Raw genomic sequence first — 21,244 nt, forward strand, 5'->3', positions numbered from 1 at the left:
GAAGGACTTCACTGGCTCAGTCTCTGGGACTGAGGATGAGCGTGAAGCTTCTCCGGCTTAGAAGTGGAGACGGGCACCCCCAACGGTTGGGGGGTGGGGGTTGCTCCTGAAGTAGGTGGTGCAGGAGCAACAGTGAGGGAAATGCCCCCCCACCATCAAGAGGGCAGGTGTAGTCTTCCAGCTCTGAGAGGCGACTTGGGTTGGCGGAGCTGATGGTGCCAGAACTGTTGTAGCGGCGGTATAAGATGATGTCATACGCACAGGATGCAGGCGTTCAAATTTTCTCTTAGCTTCAGTGTAGGTCAGTCTGTCCAGGGTCTTATACTCCATGATTTTCCTTTCTTTCTGGAGAATCCTGCAGTCAGGTGAGCAAGGCGAATAGTGCTCTTCGCAGTTGACACAGATAGGAGGTGGGGCACATGGGAGTAATGGGATGTGATAGGCAGCCACAATCTCAGCATGTGACACTGGAAGTACAGCGGGAAGACATATGGCCGAACTTCCAGCAATTAAAGCACCGCATCGGGGGAGGGATATAGGGCTTTACATCACATCGGTAGATCATCACCTTGACCTTCTCGGGCAATGTATCACCCTCAAAGGCCAAGATGAAGGCACCGGTGGCAACCTGATTATCCTTTGGGCCTCAGTGCACATGCTGGACGAAATGTACACCTCGCCACTCTAAATTGGCACACAGCTCATCGTTGGACTGCAAAAGAAGGTCTCTGTGAAATGACACCCTAGACCATATTTAAGCTCTTATGGGGCATGATGGTTACAGAAACATCCCCCAGCTTGTCACAAGCGAGTAACTCCTGTGACTGGGCAGAGGAAGATGTTTTGATCAAGACTGACCCAGATCTCATTTTGGACAAGCCCTCCACCTCCCCGAACTTGTGCTCTAAATACTCAACAAAAAACTGAGGCTTCATCATGATGAAAGATTCCCCATCAGCTCTCGAACATACAAGGTACCGGGGCGAATAAGATTCGCTGCCATCCTTAGCCTAACGTTCCTCCCATAGTGTGGCCAAGGAGGGGAACGATTTGGGGTTGTACTTCTGTGTGTTGAATTGAGCTTGTAAACACTTAGAGATTGCTGGTGTTTCACCACCAGCAAGAGATGATGGACTATGCTTCATCGCGTGTCATCCACCCTGATCTCACCCACTTCAACCAGGGGCCCTCCCCATGGACGCCACGCAGCCGCAGCAAAGGCCACCTGGCAGGATAGCTATTGCCGGGAGACCCAATGCCCCAGGGGGATGGGCCTCTATCCCTTGGCATACGTGGGGAGTTAACAGGCATCAGCAGAGCGATCCCTGTGTGGTCAGGGGGCTACAACCAACAGGGTACATGGTGGCCCCACCACAACGGACTGGCTACTGTGCTGGATTTCAGGTGCAAAGAAGTCCATGGTCATTGTTGACACAGAAATCGACACTGCATAGTGCATGGTGGAAAATGCACCCAAGAAGGTGTCCTCACCCAAGAGATGGAGAATGGGCAGGATTGCTATGCTATGACAAGAAAGTGGGCTAAAGATCTCAATGCACGATGGATACGATGCACCTTATAAGGTACCCTTCCCCAATTGGCTTGATCTTCGGGAAAATTTTATAGAATGGAGGTCAAACCCTACAGGGGCCATCACATAAAGGCTGAAAAGTGTGAAACTCCTTTTAGTTGCCTTGTATGACAGGCAGGAAAACCTCAGGCCTATTCTAACCCCTGGACCCGCAGGGAGACAAAGGAAAGTCCAAGATGGAATAATGACAATATTGTGGAAAGGACAGATTGCTATTCCCAATACACAGGAGATGATGAGTTGCAGACAGGCAGAAGGCTTTTGACAATGCTGACTGGAATACTCTCTTTCAAATTCTGAAGGTGGCAGGGGTAAAATACGGGGAGCGAAAGGCTATTTACAATTTGTACAGAGACCAGATGGCAGTTATAAGAGTCGAGGGGCATGAAAGGGAAGCAGTGGTTGGGAAGGGAGTGAGACAGGGTTGTAGCCTATCCCCGATGTTATACAATCTGGATATTGAGCAAGCAGTAGCAAATTTGGAGTAGGAATTAAAATCCATGGAGAAGAAATAAAAACTTGGTGGTTTGCCGATGACATTGTCATGAAAGGGGGATATAAGATGAATACCAACAAAAGCAAAAGGAGGACAATGGAATGTAGTCAAATCAAATAAGGTGATGCTGAGGAAATTGGATTACGAAGTAAGAGACTTGAAGTAGTAGATAAATTTTGCTATTTGGGGAGCAAAATAATTGATGATTGTCAAAATAGAGAGGATATAAAATTTAGACTGGCAATAGTAAGGAAAGCGTTTCTGAAGAAGAGAAATTTGTTAATATCAAGTATAGACTTAAGTTACAAAGTCATTTGTGGAAGTATTTGTATGGAGTATAGCCATGTATGGAAGTGAAACATGGATGGTAACTTATTTAGACATGAAGAGAAAAGAAACTTTCAAAATGTGGAGCTACAGAAGAATGCTCAAGATTAGATGGGTAGATCACGTAACTAATGGGGAGGTACTGAATAAAATTGGGGTGAGGAGGAATTTGTGGCATAACTTGATTAGAAGAAGGGATCAGTTGGTAGGAAATATTCTGAGGCATCATCAAGGGATCACCAATTTAGTATGGTAGGGCAGCGTGGAGGGTAAAAATCGTAGAGGTAGACCAAAAGATGAATACACTAAGCAGATTCAGAAGGATGTAGGTTGCAGTAGTGACCTGGAGATGATGAAGCTTGTGCAGGATAGAGTAGCATGGAGGGCTGCATCAAACCAGTCTCTGGACTGAAGACAACAACAACAACTACTACTACTACTACTACTACTACTACTACTACTACAACAATGAATATGACTTGACTTGGGTAGGAGGTGGTGGTGGTGGTGGGAGGACATATGGGACAGGTCTTGCATTTAAGTCTATTGCAGGGATATGAACCATGAGACAAAGGATTGGGAGCAGGAGTGGAGTAGGTATGGCCAAGGATATTGCATTGGTTTGGAAGGCATCAAATTACCACTATGAGAGGGGTGGGAAGGATAATGGGTAGGATATTCCTCATATCAGGACGCAGTAAGAGGTAGTTGAAAACATGGCAGATAATATGACTATCTTGCTCCAGTCCAGGATGGTACTGAGTCACGATGGCAGTGCTCTGTTGTTGCCAGATGGAGGGTATGTGGGAGGTGGTAAGTGACTGAAGAGACAAGGCATGGGAGATCTGTTTCTGCTCATGGTTATGGGGTCAAATTCGGTCTGTGAAGGCCTCAATGAGACCCTTGATATATTTAGAGAGGGACCGTTCATCACTGCAGATGTGCTGGCCATGAGTAGGTAGGCTGTATGGAAGGGGCTCTTTTGCATGGAGTGGGTGGCAGCTGCCGAAGTCATTCATGTTGTGGAGGTCAACATCGAGGAAAGTGGCTTCTTAGGATGAGGAGGACCAAGTGAAGAGACAGAGAGAAGGTGTTGAGGATGTGGAGGAATGAGGATAGATTGTCCTCACCCTTGGGCCACATCACGAAGATGTTTTAAATGAATCTGAACCAGGTGGTGGGTTTGGGGTTGTGGGTGGATAGAAAGGATTCCTCTGGATGGCCCAAGAATAGGTTGGCACTGATGGGGCATTGTGAGTGCCTATTGCAGTACCGTGAATTTGTTTCTAGGTGATGCACTCCAAGGAAAAGTAATAGCAGGTGAGAGTATAGTTAATCATAGTGACCAGGAAGGAAGCTGTAGGTTTTGAGTCACCTGGTGTTGGAAAACACTATAAATAATCGCAAGGCCATGGGCATTGCATTATTACTGTAGAAGGAGGTGACATCAAGAGTGATGAAGGTGCTGTTAGGTAAACGAACATCAACTGAGAAGAGTTGTCAAAAGAAATATTTGGTGTCTTTTATATAGGAGGGTAGGTTACTCTCCACAGTTCCTGTTCCTTTACCAACCAGAGCCCTGTAGTTGCTGTCGATGCTACCTCCTCCTACACTAACATTCCCAATGCCCATGGCCTTGCTGCTGTTTAACATTACATTTCCGAATGTCTGTCTACAAATAAATCAATGGAATAAAAATGGGCACTTGCATGGCACTATCTTATGCCAGCCTAACCAGGGGCCATTTAGAGGAATCCTACCTAACCATCCACAATTACAAACCCCTCACCAGATTCAGATGACATCTTCGTTATCTGGACAAAATGTGAAGACAACATATCCACTTTCCTCCAGAGCACAAACACCTTCTATCCTATTTGTTTCACTTGGTCCTCCTTAACCCAAGAAGTCACTTTCCTTGATGTCGAACTCCACCTCAACAATGGCTACATCAGTACCTCCATCCACATCAAACTTACCAACCACCAGCAATACCTCCATAAAGACAGTTGCAACTCCATTCCATTCCATGAAGTTCTTTCAATACAGCTAGCTACCTGTGATAGTCATATCTGCAGTGATGAGCAGTCTTTCTGCAAATATGTCAAGGGTCTCACTGAGGCCTTCAAAGACTGAAATTACCCTCCCAACCATGTACAGGAACAGATCTCCCAGGCCCTGTCTCTCCAGTCACCTACCACCTCCTACCTCTCACATACCCACCACCTAGCCACAAACAGGGACTCCTCTCATGACCCAGTATCACCAAGGACTGGAGCAACTGAACCACATTCTCTGCCAAGGTTTTGATTGCCTCTTTTCACGCCTTGAAACGAGAAACACCCTACCCACTATCCTTCCCACCCTTCCTGCAGTGGTGTTCCACCACCCACTGACTCTATGAAATATCTCTGGCCGTATCTAGTTCACCCCTGCTCCCAACTCCTTGCCTCATGGCTCATATCCCCACAATGGGCCTAGATGCAAGACCTGTCTCATACATCCTCCCACAAACGACGACTCCAGTCAAGTCACAGACATCTCCTATCCCATCAAATACAGGGCTACTTGTGAAAGCAGCAATGTGAGCCACAGATTAAGCTGCTACCATTTTGCTGCTTTCTACGTGGACATGACAGCTAACAAAATATCTGTCTGCACGAATGGTCACCAAAAAACTGTAACCAAGAGACATCTGAACCTTCCAGTTGCTGAACATGCTGCCCAACACAATGCACTTCACTTCACTGACTGCTTCACAGCCTGCACCACCTGGATCCTTGCTAGCAGCCCCCGCTTTTCTGAACTGTGCAGATGGGAACTCTCCTTGCTATATATCCTACATTCCCATAACACATCTGGTCTCAACCTTCGCTAGTCCCTGTCCCTTGCCTACTTATTCCTTTCCCTCCTCCTACCTACTTATCCCCTTCCCTGGTCCCACTCCAGCACTACACGGTCTTCTACTCCACCAAGTACCCTCTAGACTTTTTCCTCTCCTCTACTTCTCTCAAGTTTCACTCCACCCCAAAACCTCCCAACTGCACCTAGCAGCCCTACCCTATCCCCATCACATCCCTGTATGCTCTCACAAGCAGAACTACACCTGCTCCCACCCCCACCTGTTATTCCTTTCCACTCCCACTCCAAGCAGCACCTTACCCTCACCATCCCAGCCATATTGCTTCTCCCATCAGGTGCTGTGGCAGTCTGCAGTCCTCCCACTGCAGTCAGGGATGATGGTCATGCATGTGTGATTTGTGCTTGTTTGAATGTGAGTGTGTTTTCTACTTCATAAGGCCTTTTGACCACAAGCTTAAATACGTAGCAGTCTGTTTGTTGTGTCCATCTGCAACTCAATGTCTGCTCTATATAGAGAATAGCAATCTTATCCTTTTCACAATATTATCATCAATCATTAAATTAGATATTCAGGTAATTTGTAAAAGCTAGTAAGTAGGTTATATGGAACATTTTTCATTTTCTTTGTAATATTTACAGACTGTGAATTTCATGCTTTACTTTAGATGAGTGCTTACTGAACACTTTTGCACCAATGTAAACTAGTCCACCTTGCGAAGAAGATCAAGCAACTTGAAAATTATTTTTCTGTCTTGTCTTGTGGGTATCCAAATCAGAGTCCAACTAAAATGGATTTCTTTTATGATTAACAAAAACCATAAATAAATAAATGTAGGCTACTGGGAGATGGGTGTAAGAATTCGAAGATCCTTGAAGGGTCCTCTACAAGATGTGTAATTATCTACTTCACACAATATGCTTACTGTTTACTTGTACTGAATAAATACTTTTTTTAATGGCCCAGAAGATAGATAGATAAGCCAACAGGAAGTGAAAATTGCAAAATAAACCAACTGTTAGGTTTTATGTGTTGACTCAGTTTTAACTTTCTACCTGGTGGAATTGCAAGGAATTTTATACGCAGTATTTCATTTGGTATGTGACCATTAGTGACAGCTTCTGGTGTCAGTATATAATTTTTTGATTGTTTCAACCTGAATAAAACACATGTTTATAATGTTTGTCGCAACAAAGACCAATGATTGATGAAGCTACCCAATTTCAATAACAGTTTCACCAAAAAGATTCATAATTAACAAACTAAATAACCATGAATCAACAGGAAACTGTGTTAGAGATCATTTATGTTTCAAATATTTCAACTACGCATCAAATCTAATGGTTATCGGGTCATAAATTTGAAAGGGAATGTAGACAAACTGTTGCAAATGGAAATGAATAATGCATTGAAAAGGTGATTTGATAAGACGTATGGTCAGACTGAGCATTCAGATTGAGTAATTGGTTATCTAAATAATATAGAATGATGAAGGAAAAACAATGATGTGTGTGACAAAATTAGCTGGACCAATGAAGTTACATAAGGATGCGGGCAGACTGTTGAAATATGAAAGCATGAATGAAGGCTGTTATGTGAATGTGGTAATGAGTCTGTGCTGAGTTTGATTTCAGAGAGGATAACATGGAACTATTCAAATATTTATAGAAAATGAATAGTTGAAAATTACATTCAGCTTTCTGTATAACATTTTACATTCCTCTACAAAAGGATCAAAAAAGAATACTACACTTTAAAGATACCAAGAGAATTCTGCATATCACCGAGTTCCATAATGCAGCACTGTCCTTCCAGGCACTTACTTCACTTGGTTATGCACAAACAGCCACCCCGTCTCCACTCACCACCACCACCACCACCACCACCACCACCACCACCACCACCGACAATGACAATATTACAGAAGGGGTACAGGCAGAATGCTGATGCTGATTTGGAGAAAAGTCTCTGAATTTTGAAGAATTATCTAAACACTGTCTCGCTCTGAACTTGAAAGTAATTCCCTGAGTCACTCTGACTTTTGTCACAAAATGTACATTTGAGACAATATCTGCTCTTTGACCAACACACACACACACACACACACACACACACACACACACACACACTTACCTGGTATAAGTGATGCAAGACGCATGACCAAATCCATGGATGTTCGTCTGCAGTCGATCTGTAATGAGCCACACTGCTTCAACAGCCACGTGACAGCATGAATAAGTTGGACTCCATCAAATTCTGGTGGTTTATGACGAACTTCGCTGATCTGCAATGAGACAAAATTTATTGTCACTGTCTACTTCCATAAAATGGAATGAAAATATTTAGAATATTTAGAAATAGTGTTACCACACAGCCTGTATATCCAAACTGTATGCATTTCATCACTTTGAAAAATACTACAGAACAAGTTTGCAGCTTTTAATTATTTTACAAGCTTGTTTCAAAACCAAACTGTGAGCAAAGTTTAATATTTTTGCTCTTACCAACAAAAACTGTTTACACTTTATGTTCACTATGTAGATGTCTTATATACAACTCCCAACAACTGGTCATACTAATACTACTGGAATTACGAACACCCATCTTACAACAGAACCAAAAAGGTAACAGGCTTTCTTCTAAATTTTCTTTCTTCATTTCTTTTTTACTTTTGTATGATGTAACAACTGGTTTGGAAAAAAAACTTTTGACTACTCATGGAACAAATAAGCACAGAGCAAATGAACAAGGGATTTTTTTTAATAAACTGTATACCTTTAATTGTACATATTTGTTTTTATTTACAACATTTATTTTTTCAGTACATTTTCTACAACATACAACTTCCTGGATGTGTGAAACATACTAAGAGCAATGGTAGCCTGATGTTATTTTTTTTTTTTGTATGTTTTTCAAAGTATTTTATCACTTCTTCATACATAGTTTTGGCTAAGAATTACCAAAAATATTTCTGTGATTTAAGATAACAGAATTGTGCAGATGCAGTAGTTTGAGGAAGGCTCTTTAATGCTATTAAACAGTTCCATTACAAATCTAGTCCATTACTAAATCATCACATTACTGACAAAACATAAATTACTATAATTTGAATAACAGCAATTACTTGTTTGCAAAAATGAGGTTGAGTTCCACGAGTCTAAAGGAAAGATGGTTGAACCAATAACTTCTAGTATGAGGGACTGCTCCTTCCAAGAGTGGAATAGAAACAGCAATAATAGAGAGATGCTGGAACTTTTAGAGAGTAATAAAGACTGCTGACCAAGAGAAGCAATGTAAAGTAAGACAGCACATCCTTAACAACCAACAGCATTATAAGAAAAACTAAAGAAATTAATACGATGTAAAGTCAGATATTCTGTGACACTCTTATAGCTATTTTAAGAACAACTATCTGCCTGCATATAACTTCATTTTCTTTTTATACTGCCATTACTGTAGTTTCTTGCAGCAAAAAATAATGTAACTCCAGTCAAATCAAAAAGAAAATTAAATCTGGATTCTAAGTTACATGAAAGTTTCCTTTCTAATGAAGTTCCTTTATGTTTCTTAAATACATGGGCAATATTTTCACTGAAATCTTACAGGTTTCATGTCACGTGTCTCTGTTGGAGCTACTTCTTTCTTACCATAAAACAGATATAATGTTACTTTTGGGAAATGGGTTCCATTAAAACTATTTATAATTATAATACTTTACTTAATGAAAACTACCAGTGAAATACAGCATTTATTTTAGCTCTACAAACAGAATTATAGAATTACATTTTTCACCATTCACATTCCCCTTCTGTAGCAGCTAGCTGGTTTTGTACATTGTATGCATGCAGTCCATGTCAAACCACTTGTGACTTTGGGTAACATATTTGTGAACTAATTTCTTTACATCTACGTAACAGGTGTCTGGATTGGTGGTGGTGGTGGTGGGGGGGGGGGGGTACCACTACACCATGTGAATTAATTATTATATACATTTATGGCTTACAGTGTTGCGTGTTGCAAATGGACACTGCCCATTCATGCGCTCAGCCAGTTTAGTTGTCGTCATACCGATGTAAAAGGCTGTGCAGTGCAGGCATGGTGTTGTTTCACATGTGGCCCTGCCTTGAATTGTGTATGTTTCACCAGTAGCAGGGCTGGAGTAGGTGGTTGTGGGGGGAAGCATGGGGCAGGTTTTGCAACGGGGTCAGTTATAGGGGTAGGAACCGCTGGGTAGAGAAGTGGTCTGGGAATATTGTAGGGTTTGACAAGGATGTTACGGAGGTTAGGGGGGCGACGAAAGGCAACTCTGGGTGGTGTGGGGAGAATTTTGTCAAGGGATGATCTCATTTCAGGGCTTGAATTGAGAAATTCATATCCCTGGCGGAGTAATTTGTTGATGTTTTCGAGGCCAGGATAATATTGGGTGACAATGGGGATGCTTCTGTGTGGTCTGGCGGTAGGAACATTGTTGTTGGACGGGGAGGAATGTATTGCTCGGGAGATCTGTTTGTGGACAAGGTCTGCAGGATAGTTCCGGGAGAGGAAAGCACTGGTCAGGTTATTGGTGTAATTGTTGAGGGATTCATCACTGGAGCAGATACGTTTGCCAAGAATACCTAGGCTGTAGGGAAGGGAGCATTTGATGTGGAATGGATGGCAGCTATCAAAGTGAAGGTACTGTTGTTTGTTTGTGGGTTTGATGTGGACAGAGGTGTGGATGTGAGCTTCAACAAGATGAAGGTCAACATCCAGGAAGATGGCTTGGGTTTTGGAGAAGGACCAGGTGAAATTCAGACTCGAAAAGGAGTTGAGGTTATGGAGGAAATTAAGGAGTGTTTCTTCACCATGAGTCCAGACCACAAAGATGTCATCTATAAACCTATACCAAGCCAGGGGAAGCAGCTGTTGGGTCTTCAGGAAAGCCTCATCCATGCGGCCTATGAAGAGGTTGGCATAGGACGGAGCCATCCTGATTCCCATGGCCGCACCTCTGATTTTTTTGTAGGTCTGGCCTTCAAAAGTGAAGTAATTATGGGTGAGGTTGAAGTTGGTTAGTGTGATAAGGAACGAGGTTTTTGGAAGATCTTTGGGTGAGCGTTGGGAGAGGTAGTGTTCAAGGGCAGAGAGACCATGGGTATGTGGGATGTTTGTGTAAAGGGATGTAGCATCTATGGTGACAAGAAAGGTTTCAGGTCGGAGGGGAGTGGGAATGGATTTGAGGCGTTCTAGGAAGTGGTTTGTGTCTTTGATGTAGGATGGGAGTCTGCAGGTGATAGGCTGGAGGTGTTGGTCTACCAGAGCTGACATATGTTCTGTTGGGCCCTTGAAGCCTGCCACAATTGGATGGCCAACATGGTTCTCTTTGTGGATTTTGGGTAATAGGTAGAAGGTAGGGATATGTGGCTCAGGTGGAGTGAGTAGGTCTATGGAAGACGTTGTGAGGCCTTGTGAGGGACCTTGGATTTTTAGGATTTTCTGCAGCTCAGTCTGGATGGATGGAGTGGGATCCTGGGTAACAGCTTTGTAGGTTGAGGTGTCGGAGAGTTGACGCAGTCCTTCTGCCACATACTCCACACGGACAAGTACCACAGCTGTGGAGCCTTTATCCGCCGGGTGGATGACAATAGAGTGGTCTGTTTTCAGCTCCTTGATGGCATGGAATTCAGCTGGGGTAATGTTGGGGGTTGTCGGGATGTTCTTCAAGAAGGACTGGGAGGCAACACTGGATGTGAGGAATTCCTGAAATGTCTGCAAGGGATGGTTTTGGGGGAGGGGAGGAGGATCCCTTTGGGAAGGTGGTCAGAACTGTTCTAGACATGGTTCAACACTGGGTTTAGTATTTGGGGGCTGTGTTTGGGTGGTGAAGTGATATTTCCAGTTGAGGTTCCGGGTGAATGAGAGGAGATCTTTAACCAGAGCAGTGTGGTTGAATGTAGGCGTGGGGCTAAAGGTTAAGCCTTTTGATAGAACAGATGTCTCTGGAGGAGAGAGGGATCTGGATGAGAGGTTTAGAACTGAATTGGGACTGGTGATATGTGGCATTTGACTGTGGTTATAGTTGAGATTTGGTCTGTGTGGGGTATGTGCTGGGATTGGGAGATTGAGTAGGGTGGCTAGGCTAGGTTTGTTGGCTATGAGGGGGGTTTGTTGAAGGTGCTGTTGTGGTTGGTGTTTGTGAGGGATAGGGAGAGGGATCCCACTTCTTAGGTGTTGCACTAGCACTGTTGATAGTTTTTTCAGGTGGTGTGTGGCATGGAACTCAAGTTTGCAGCCGGCTTCTAGGATGATGTTCCTGAGTGTGTTCTCCAAGCAGGGGTTTGAGAGGCAGAGGACTCTGAAGAGAGATAGGAACTGTTGGGAGTGGTGGTTACACGAAGTAGTGTAGAGATTCAGGACAAGTTGGGTAAGGGCTAAGGATTGAAGGTTCTGGAAGTCCAGGAGAGACTGGTGGAAGGAGGGATTGCATCCAGAGATGGGAACTTTTAAGGTAAGTCCTTTAGGGGTAATTCCAAAGGTTAAGCAGGACCGGAGGAAAAGTATGTGGGATTGCAGTTTGGCTAGAGTGAAAGCATGTTTCCGGAATGAATGTAATAATGTGGTATAGGATTAGGGTACATAGTGGGTAACTGATGGGTAGCGAAATTAAATAACTGAAGTTAAAATAGTAATAATAAGAAGGAATAAAACAAGGAGGGAAGGACGAGAAAGAAAATAAAATCTGTTGGTAATGTTCAATACCAAAGGAAGACCACTAAATAAAAAAAGTACGGATAAAGGTTGACCAGACTAAGCAAGTATGTCCAGACCCCCTCTTTTTGTAAATTTATACCAAAGATTTCTTTTCTTCCCAGTTAGATTCAGTATCTCCTCATTAGTTATTCAAGCTACTCATCTAATCTGTAGCACTCTTCTACAGCACTACATTTCAAGAAAATTTATTCTCATATACCTTCAGAAAATACTTCCTAATATTTAAATTTCTATTAGATGTTCTCGAGTAGTACTTGGACTTTCAGCTGGTTGGCATCATCTAATAGGTGTGATATTTCGGCGAGCCGACATATTGCCAACTTCAGGCATTCCTGATGGCTGAGACACATCTGCTGAATGTTTCCTTTATGTACTTTCTGGACTGTACATCCTCCAATTCATCTGCTAGACAGATGGTCCAAGATTTCGTGAGCTCTGTGAACTAATGTGCTTAGGACACCTTCTTGCTGTGAAGGGGCATGACAATTGGAGGCATGCAAGTACAAATCTGTATGTATCAGTTTACAGTACACACTTTGTGCTGGTCTTCATTTGACAAGCACATCCAGGGATATAACTTGATGGTTTTCCCCTATCTCCATCATGAATATGATGTTCTGTTGCGGTGAATTCAGATGTTGCAGAAAGTCTCGTAGGTGACATCGTCCATGTGGCCAGATTATAAGCATGTAGTCTACATATCAAATAAAGCACGAGGACTTGTATACAGTCAAATAGAAGGCTGCTTTTTCAAATGCCTCCATAAACATACTGGCCACCAATGGTGATAGTGGGCAGCCCATCACTGCTCCATATGTTTGTTCACAGTAATTTCCATTGAACAGAATGCAGGCTGAAATAAACGCAAATTCTAATAGCTTTATTATGATGGCCCAAACGTCTCTCCTATAAGGCTTAGACAGTCTCTTAGAGGTATTATTGTGAGGAGAGGTACCACATCAAAGCTTACCATTAGGTCTTCTTTGCTCAGTTGAAAAGTTCTGGAGCTGCTGAATGAAATCTGCTGAATTCCGTCTGTGGAGCTGGCAGTTGCCCACAAAAGAGCTGAGCATCACCGTCAGCTGTTTCACTAACTCATATAATGTTGCTGTGCCAGTGCTGCTAATAATTAGCTGAAAAGGCATTTCTTGCTGGTGGACTTTAGGTAGACCATTAAGTCTAGGTGGCACAGTTGCTTGTGGACAAAGTTTGTTCACCATCTACTTGTCTGGGAAAGTGTGTTTGAGAAGCTCAGCAGTCTCTCTCATCACTTAGTTGGTATGATCACCTTCAGGTCTCCTGTATGTGTTGACCTCTAATAAGTTGTACAGTTTTTGTTTGTAAATATGACTTGGTAGCAGCACCATACAATTCCCTTTGTCGAGTGGGAGGATGATTGTCTCAGAGTCTTCTCGTAGCTACTTAAGGGTTAGATGGTTAGATGGTGAAGAAACTTCGTACTTGGGCAGCTGTCCAACTTAGACTTTATGCACTACCTAAAGACTACAAGCAAGAAATGCCTCTTCATCCTATCATTAGCAAAATTGGTGTACCAACATTATATGAATTAGTGAAACATCTGACAGTGATGCTCAGCTCCTTTGTGGGCAAATGCCAGCACTATATACAGAATTGAGCACATTTCATTCAGCAGCTCCAACACTTTCTATTAGGCCAAGAAGACCTCTTGGTGAGCTTCGACGCAGTATCTCTCTTCACAAGGGTGCCTCAAAGAGACTCCATAAGCCTCATAGGAGAGAAGTTTGGGCCAGCACTAACACAGCTGTTTGAATTCATGCTTACGTCAGCCTATGTTCTGAACAAACAGACAGAGCAGTGATGGGCCTTCCACTGTCACCAGTGATGGCCCATATATTCATGGAGGTATTTAAAGCAGCAGCCCTAGAGCCAGCTGTCTACAAGCCCTCGTGCTTTTTTCAAAATGTAGAGGATGCATTCGTAATCTGACCACATGGACTTTCTACAAAACCCAAATTAGTCACACAGAAATATCAAATTCATGATGGAAATAAAGGAAAATCTCAACTAACATTTTTGGATGTGCTTCATCAAATGAAGACTAGACGACACGCTAGGACACAGTGTCTCCCTTAAATCAATTTATAAAGATTTGTGTTTGCATGCCTGCAGCTGCCACACCCCTTCACAGTGAGATGGTGTCCAAAGCACACTAGTGTACAGAGCATGCAAAATGTGACGGTGACAGTCTAGCAGATGAACTGCACTGTATTCCATACAAACGGTTACAACAACGAGCAGACACAATGAGACCTGAAACTGAAGAAACCCCAGACCACAGCCTGCTGAAGTCGGAGACAAAGTGGTCACAATGGTGATTATTCCACATGTCGGGAATGCATCAGCAAAAGTCAAAAGAACACTCCAGAAAAACAGTGTCAAATGCATGTTCCAACCACCAGCCAAGACGAAAACCTTATTAAGATCAGTCAAGGATGACCTAGGATTTCTGAAACCAGGAGTCTACCACATCCCTTGCCAGTGTGGGAACACACATGTAGGACAGAGGATCCAGACAGTACAGGAGACATGCATTGAGCATAAATGCCACACAGACAACATTCAGCTGACAGTCTGCTGTGGCAGAGCACTGCATCTCCCATGGACATATGATGATTTATTATGACACCAAGTTGTTGCAACAATCAAGTACCTTCTGGGATTGTATTCTCAAAGAAGCTGTAGAGATCCAACTGCCCAACAGACTAATATATATCAGTGGGTTTTAATTAAGGAAGGTCTGGGACCCAGCTTTGAGCATATTCAGAGCACAGTGGCAGTCTACATGGAGGTCCACCCTCATCATGACAAATGAAGAGGACGAAGAAACATTGTCACCATGCCAGCAGAGATACATGTCCAGCACTGGCTACAGAGCTACTGAAGGCCCTGGATCGATGCCAGATGCTGCGCTTGCCCCATCACTGCACCAGGTCTGTACTTGGAGATGCTGGCTGGAGATGGTGGGATGGTGAGGAGAGGAGATATAAAGGCAGCACCAAGCAGATATCCTGAAGATGACAAGAAGTCGGTTTGCTGAATTATCACCCTTTTAGACAACACTACCCAGCTGAATAGCTAATCATAATATAAGATCTTCCTACACCAGGAAACCCTAAAATCACATATATTAAATGTTAACAACTGCTTCTGTCACACAAATGCTTCTCTGGTTATTATTAGTCAGCATTTTATAGCCTCTCTATTTCAGTCATTCTCAGTTATTTTGCTGAACCCGTCTACTGCTTTCATTGTTTTATTTCCTAATCTATTCCCTCAGGTATCACTTGATTTAATTCAACTGCATTCCATTATCTTTGTTTTACTATTGTTGATGTTTACTTCATAAACTCTTTGCAAGACATGATTCTTTACTGTTCCACTGATTGATCCTTTGTCATCTGACAGAATTACAATGTCATCAGCAAAACTCACAGTTTTTATTTCTTCTACCTGAACTTTCATTCTCTTTACAAAATTTCCCAGAAGTTTCTTTAACTGCTCAGTCAATGCCTGGACTGAATGATGTTGGAGATGGTCTACAACCTTGTCCCACTTTCTTCTCAACCACTGCTTCCCTTTCATGTCCTTTGACTCAACACCACATGCTGGTTTCTGTACACGCCATACATAAACCTTTGCTCCTTATATTTGTCCCTTCTACCTTCAGAATTTCAAAGAGTGTAATCCAGTGAACATAGTTGAAAGCTCTTTTCTGAACCTACAAATGTAGGTTGCCTTTCTTCAGCCTATCTCCTAAGATAAGATATAGGATACGTAATGCCTCACTTGTTCCTAAATTTCTCTGGAAGCGAAACTGATATCCCCCAAGGTTGGCTGCTACCAGTCTTTTAATTTGTCTGTAAATAATTCATATCAATATCTTGCAAACATGACTGACATAATACAGTGAACTTCTCTTTCAATTTTCTTTGCTGTGCATCTAACTGACTTTCCACGTGTATTTCTCCATGGATTTCCTTTCCCTTCCTTCAATTCTTCTTTACAAGTTTCAAGCTCTCTCTCTCTCTCTCTCTCTCTCTCTCACTCCCCCGCTGTCTGTGTGTGTGTGTGTGTGTGTGTGTGTGTGTGTGTGTGTGTGTGTGTGTGTGTGTGTGTGTGTGTGTGTGTGTTTTGATCACCTCAGTTAAATATTAAGTTGTTAATAATAATAAGTAATGATCAAAATCATACCTGATTGAAAAGATCGGGTTTCTCTTGAAGTACTCGTGTTATGTGATAAACTGCTGAACGTACTTCTTTCACAGCACCAATTATACTATCACCAATGTCGGCAATGGAGAGATTACTTAGCATATAATAAAGAAGATCAAACCAGAACCTGTCAATAATAGTTTTCTCCTCCCGTAGTTTTCTATAAATGCTATTAAATGCGAGTGCTGAACCTGAATGAGGAAATATGAGTATCAGAAAAATACCCTTGGTCAACAAAACAAAATAAATAAAAATTAATTTAGAAACCAAAATAAAACTGTGATATGATTTTTTTAAAAATTAACAGCAAATCTATGGCCATGAAAAGATGAACACACAGAGAGACCTGCACAGAACAATGTTAGCTCATGTAACTAATGTTATGCACGTTTCACAATATAGTGACAAATGATTAAAAAAATGGTATGTGGAATTTTGTATGAAATTTGCTCACGGTCACTTTCTATAACTATTAACAACAAATATATTTGCAGTCTGCTCAAATGACAGGATGGGAGTCTGCAGAGAGCACTGATTATCAGCAGCCTGGCATTATACATGTATTTTATACCTGGTGTAAACGATAACTGTTTACAACAGTGCACAGTGGTGTAGAGGATGTTGAGATGAAAAAGTTGATACAGCACACTTTTGATCTTTCAAACTGGAAAACAATCTCAAATTGGCCTACAAAAGCCATCTAAGCTACAGTGCATGCACACTGTGCATTATTTTGAATATCTTCTTGTCCTCTACTCCACTGGTTTAGTTCGTCTTAACTGTTTGAAGCTCATTTATTTTCCACACTAAAGCCATCCTTGAATACTAAGAACATCTTGTTTTCATATGTAAAATTTGTAAAATTGATGTCTGTGTAAATTTTACCTCAAAATTATACAATTTTTAACCATAAGAACAAGTTGTGTTTAATAATCAAGGATTGTTTTAGTGTGAAAAAGAAATGAGTTTCGAACTGTTAAAATGGCCTAAACTAGTGGTGTGAGATGAGGGGGAGAAGAAATTTAAAATTTTACACAGCGAGCATGTGCCATATCTTAGAATGATTTTGCAGGTCAATTTAAAACTGTCTTCTGGCTTGGTAGACAACATGTGTCCTGTATCAAGTTGTTCATCTCTACTTCCACTACACTACAGCGGTACACTGTGAACAGTTATTAATTACATCCCGTATAAGTATTGGAGAGGGACTTTGGAGCAAATCACAGCTTGAACATTGAAGCATAAACACTGATAAATAAAAACTCTCTCTTGAAATATATTAACCTCAAAGAACCATCATACAACGAAAGAAAACATTATAGCTGCAAATTGTGGAAGAAAAAAGTGAAAGTTTAGAAAATTCTAAAAATATTTGCACACAAAAAGTTTTACCTCTAAAATACAGAAGTTAGCTCAGTCAAAATCAAGTTTATGAGTGAGGTAAGCATTTTTTTCACAACGTTTTGCACAAAATCTTAGATTTTATTGGCTACATCAGTCTAATAAAGTTCTCTCACATTACAGTGACTACAATAAAGGAAGACAAGAGACAATTTACTTTGGTGAAAAATAAGAAGTATATAAAGTCCTAGGATTTAATGTTGTCGAGAGTATACAATAGAGCAAGGTGTCAGGGGATCGGTGTGAGGAGGAGGATGAGGACGAAGAGGATGAAGTGGAAGATAATGGGGAGGCAGTGGAGGAATAAATCAGCTCCCCACGCCATGGCCAGTCATCACTCATTACTAATCATGGCATACTGCTCACAGGTCATGTCGAAACCTTTATGAAACTATTACCTACTGTCAACACAAAGACTAACAAAAAATGAAGACACATGCTACCAACAATTCTTATACTAAAACCCCTTAGCAATTGGTCCAAGATCATAATATTATCATTTTTCACCGTGGATTTTCTTTCCTCATTTTTGTACTCACCCTTTTCTCTTTTCTTTTGACTACTCCATCTTTTTCCTCCACTTACAGCACATTACTATACCCCTGGCATCACCCCTGAACCTCCTGCCGTCTTACTCTTCGCCATCAATCCTGTTATCTCAACTCAGACCATCAACAACCATCACCATCATATCAATAATGATACCAGCCTAATAAGTGGTGTGTGTGTGTGTGTGTGTGTGTGTGTGCGTGCGCGCGCGCATAAGAGAGAGAGAGAGAGAGAGAGAGAGAGAGAGAGAGAGAGAGAGAGAGAGCACACACAGGGATGCACATCAGTGTGTTGGGGAGGAGTGAGTCTGATTCGATAATAGTTTAGAAACAAAAATAAAAATCATTAGTTAAGTAAATATTCTCTTGACTTCTTGGCAATCAATCATCCCTTCAAGATGACAGGTGGTGGCATATCCTCAATCATAAAATTGATATGAAATCTAAATATTACCAACAAATTACAGTTTCCCATTTAATTTCAAACATGAGTGTAATAAGATCCAAGATAGAATTATACAGATGTTAAATTACATCCAAAGCACTTACCTAGCCGTTTAGAAAAACTTGGATGAGTGCAAAGAAAACAAATTTGTTTCACTACAGCTTCAATATTAAGTGGTGACTTCTCCAGTTCTTCCTGTTTAAGTTGCCTGACAGACCACACGATAAACTCATGTAAGCATTTGCAGGAAAATTTACGTAGTGAAGAATCTGTAGGGTGGGTAATCCCATCCTGTTGAAAGTAAGACAATTACTAATATGTGATTGACTAATAAAACACTGTTCAATTATGCTAAACTTCATAAGTGATTAAACTGTGTGGTACACAGTGATATGAACTTGGATTTTTGCCTTTCGCAGCAACACTAGACTATTCAAAACAAGTGCACACCCGATGTTCAAATACAAGGTTCTGAACCGACAGTTCTTTCATGCACCCTTAATGTATTGAGTATTCCCAATATGGTTGTAATTATTACGTAAAGTCTAAATCACTCACTCTACATGTTCTACAACAATTCATTTATTAATGAAAAGGCTTTTGGCTTCTTAGGCCATCCAAAAGTGCCACAAATAAAAGTATTCTTAGGAAACAAATTTTAGATAATACAGGAGTTGCAACACTTACAAATAAATGTAACAGTTGTGCATAGTTTTCACACATAAATAAATTGATAAATTCAAAAAAATGAAGTTAATCCACTGTCACAAATCTCTAGTTTATGCATAAATTAAGTTAAACCAGGAATTTAATTCACCAAAGGGATAACTGGAACACTTTGTTTATTCAGTACTAATGGAACCTGTACGTTAACCATTTTCCATATTGCTGAATGTTGAGCAATTGACAAGTGCATAAAAAAAGATTTAATATGTTGCTGAGCTATAGGACAACGCCATCCTTCAAAGGTAACCAAAAAGCACACATACACAGCTACAGTGTCACAGACAACTACACTGTATTATCTGTGCTGATGTAGTCGTGCTTGTATATACAGGGTGTTACAAAAAGGTATGGCCAAACTTTCAGGAAGCTGTGAGTACCGGGCGTGAGTCTTGCTTCGGTAGCTCAGTTGGTAGAGCACTTGCCCGCGAAAGGCAAAGGTCCCGAGTTCGAGTCTCGGTCGGGCACACAGTTTTAATCTGCCAGGAAGTTTCATATCAGCGCACACTCCGCTGCAGAGTAAAAATCTCATTCTGGAAACATCCCCCAGGCTGTGGCTAAGCCATGTATCCGCAATATCCTTTCTTTCAGGAGTGCTAGTTCTGCAAGGTTCGCAGGAGAGCTTCTGTAAAGTTTGGAAGGTAGGGGACGAGGTACTGGCAGAAGTAAAGCTGTGAGTACCGGGCATGAGTCGTGCTTCGGTAGCTTAGTTGGTAGAGCACTTGCCCGCGAAAGGCAAAGGTCCCGAGTTCGAGTCTCGGTCGGGCACACAGTTTTAATCTGCCAGGAAGTTTCAACAATAGAAGTACCTGGATGGAATCAAGCAACAGATAACAGTATTTACACAAGCATTCGAGCTCTTGTTCTTTCTCTAGCAAAAGTAAACACACTTCCAAAAACAACCACAGAGGCACCCAGAAGCACACACCTGCGACAGCGATGAGACTGACTGTTGATTATCGATTATTGAGAGCAGTCACCTGGACAGTTGGAACTGGGAAAGGGTAGGAAAGGACACATGGGACGAGGAGGGCGGTAGCTGGATAGTGTGGGGTGGGTCTTTTGACACAACTCAGTGTTCACACAACAGAACAAAAGGTGTTCAGAGGAAGGAAGGAGGAAGGGGGGTAAAGAGAAAGGGGGGGGGGCGGATGGACGGTAGGGCGGGAGGGGCTTGGGAGTAGACTTTGAGGTTACGGAGAAAAGAACAGAGGTTGTCCTTGCCATGAGTGCAGCTAATGAAAATGTCAGTGAATCTGAACCAGGCAAGGGTTTTAAGTATTGACTGGCTAGGAAGGATTCCTCCTGATGGTCCATAAATAAGATGACATAGGATGGTGCCATGCAAGTACCCATGGCACTGCCATAGATTTGCTTATAGATTTGGCCTTTGAAAGTGAAATAATTGTGGGTCAGGATGTGGTTGACTAGAAAGATTATGAACAAGGTGGTGGGTTTGCTATTAGGAGGATGTTGGAAAAGGTTGTGTTCCATGGCCACAAGGTTACAGGCATTCAGGATGTTTGTGTATAAGAAAATCAGATAGAAAGTGAACCACAAGGAGTCTGGAGGAAAGAGCACAGTAACTGTGGGAAGGCACCGAAAGAAGCGAAGTGTCTTGAATGTAGGGTGGAAGGTTATGAACAGTAGTTCAGAAGCATTGATCAATGAAGGCAGACTTTTGGTTACTGGGAGTATTGTAACCAGCCACAATGTGACAATCAACAGTGAGATCTGCAGCGTTAGCTTCATGGAGTCTGGGAGTAGGTAAAACATAGGAGTGTTGTGGGTTGCTGGTGTGAAGGGGGAGATGGATTCAGGATTCAGTTGTCAGGTTTTGGGATGGACC

General features: G+C 41.9%; 1 protein-coding gene across 1 annotated transcript in view; it reads right to left on the reverse strand.

Moving 5' to 3' along the window:
* Positions 1-21,244, reverse strand: part of LOC126226731 (DNA-dependent protein kinase catalytic subunit-like) — a 563,510-nt gene that overhangs the window by 345,314 nt on the left and 196,952 nt on the right. The window contains exons 18-20 of the mRNA XM_049942233.1: positions 18,777-18,963; positions 16,258-16,469; positions 7,408-7,558 (exon numbers count right to left, since the gene is read on the reverse strand). Of these exons, the coding sequence (XP_049798190.1) occupies positions 7,408-7,558; positions 16,258-16,469; positions 18,777-18,963 (550 nt within the window). The remainder of the gene's footprint in view (positions 1-7,407; positions 7,559-16,257; positions 16,470-18,776; positions 18,964-21,244) is intronic.

Source organism: Schistocerca nitens, chromosome 1 (assembly GCF_023898315.1).
Source record: "Schistocerca nitens isolate TAMUIC-IGC-003100 chromosome 1, iqSchNite1.1, whole genome shotgun sequence".
Taxonomy (NCBI): domain Eukaryota; kingdom Metazoa; phylum Arthropoda; class Insecta; order Orthoptera; family Acrididae; genus Schistocerca; species Schistocerca nitens.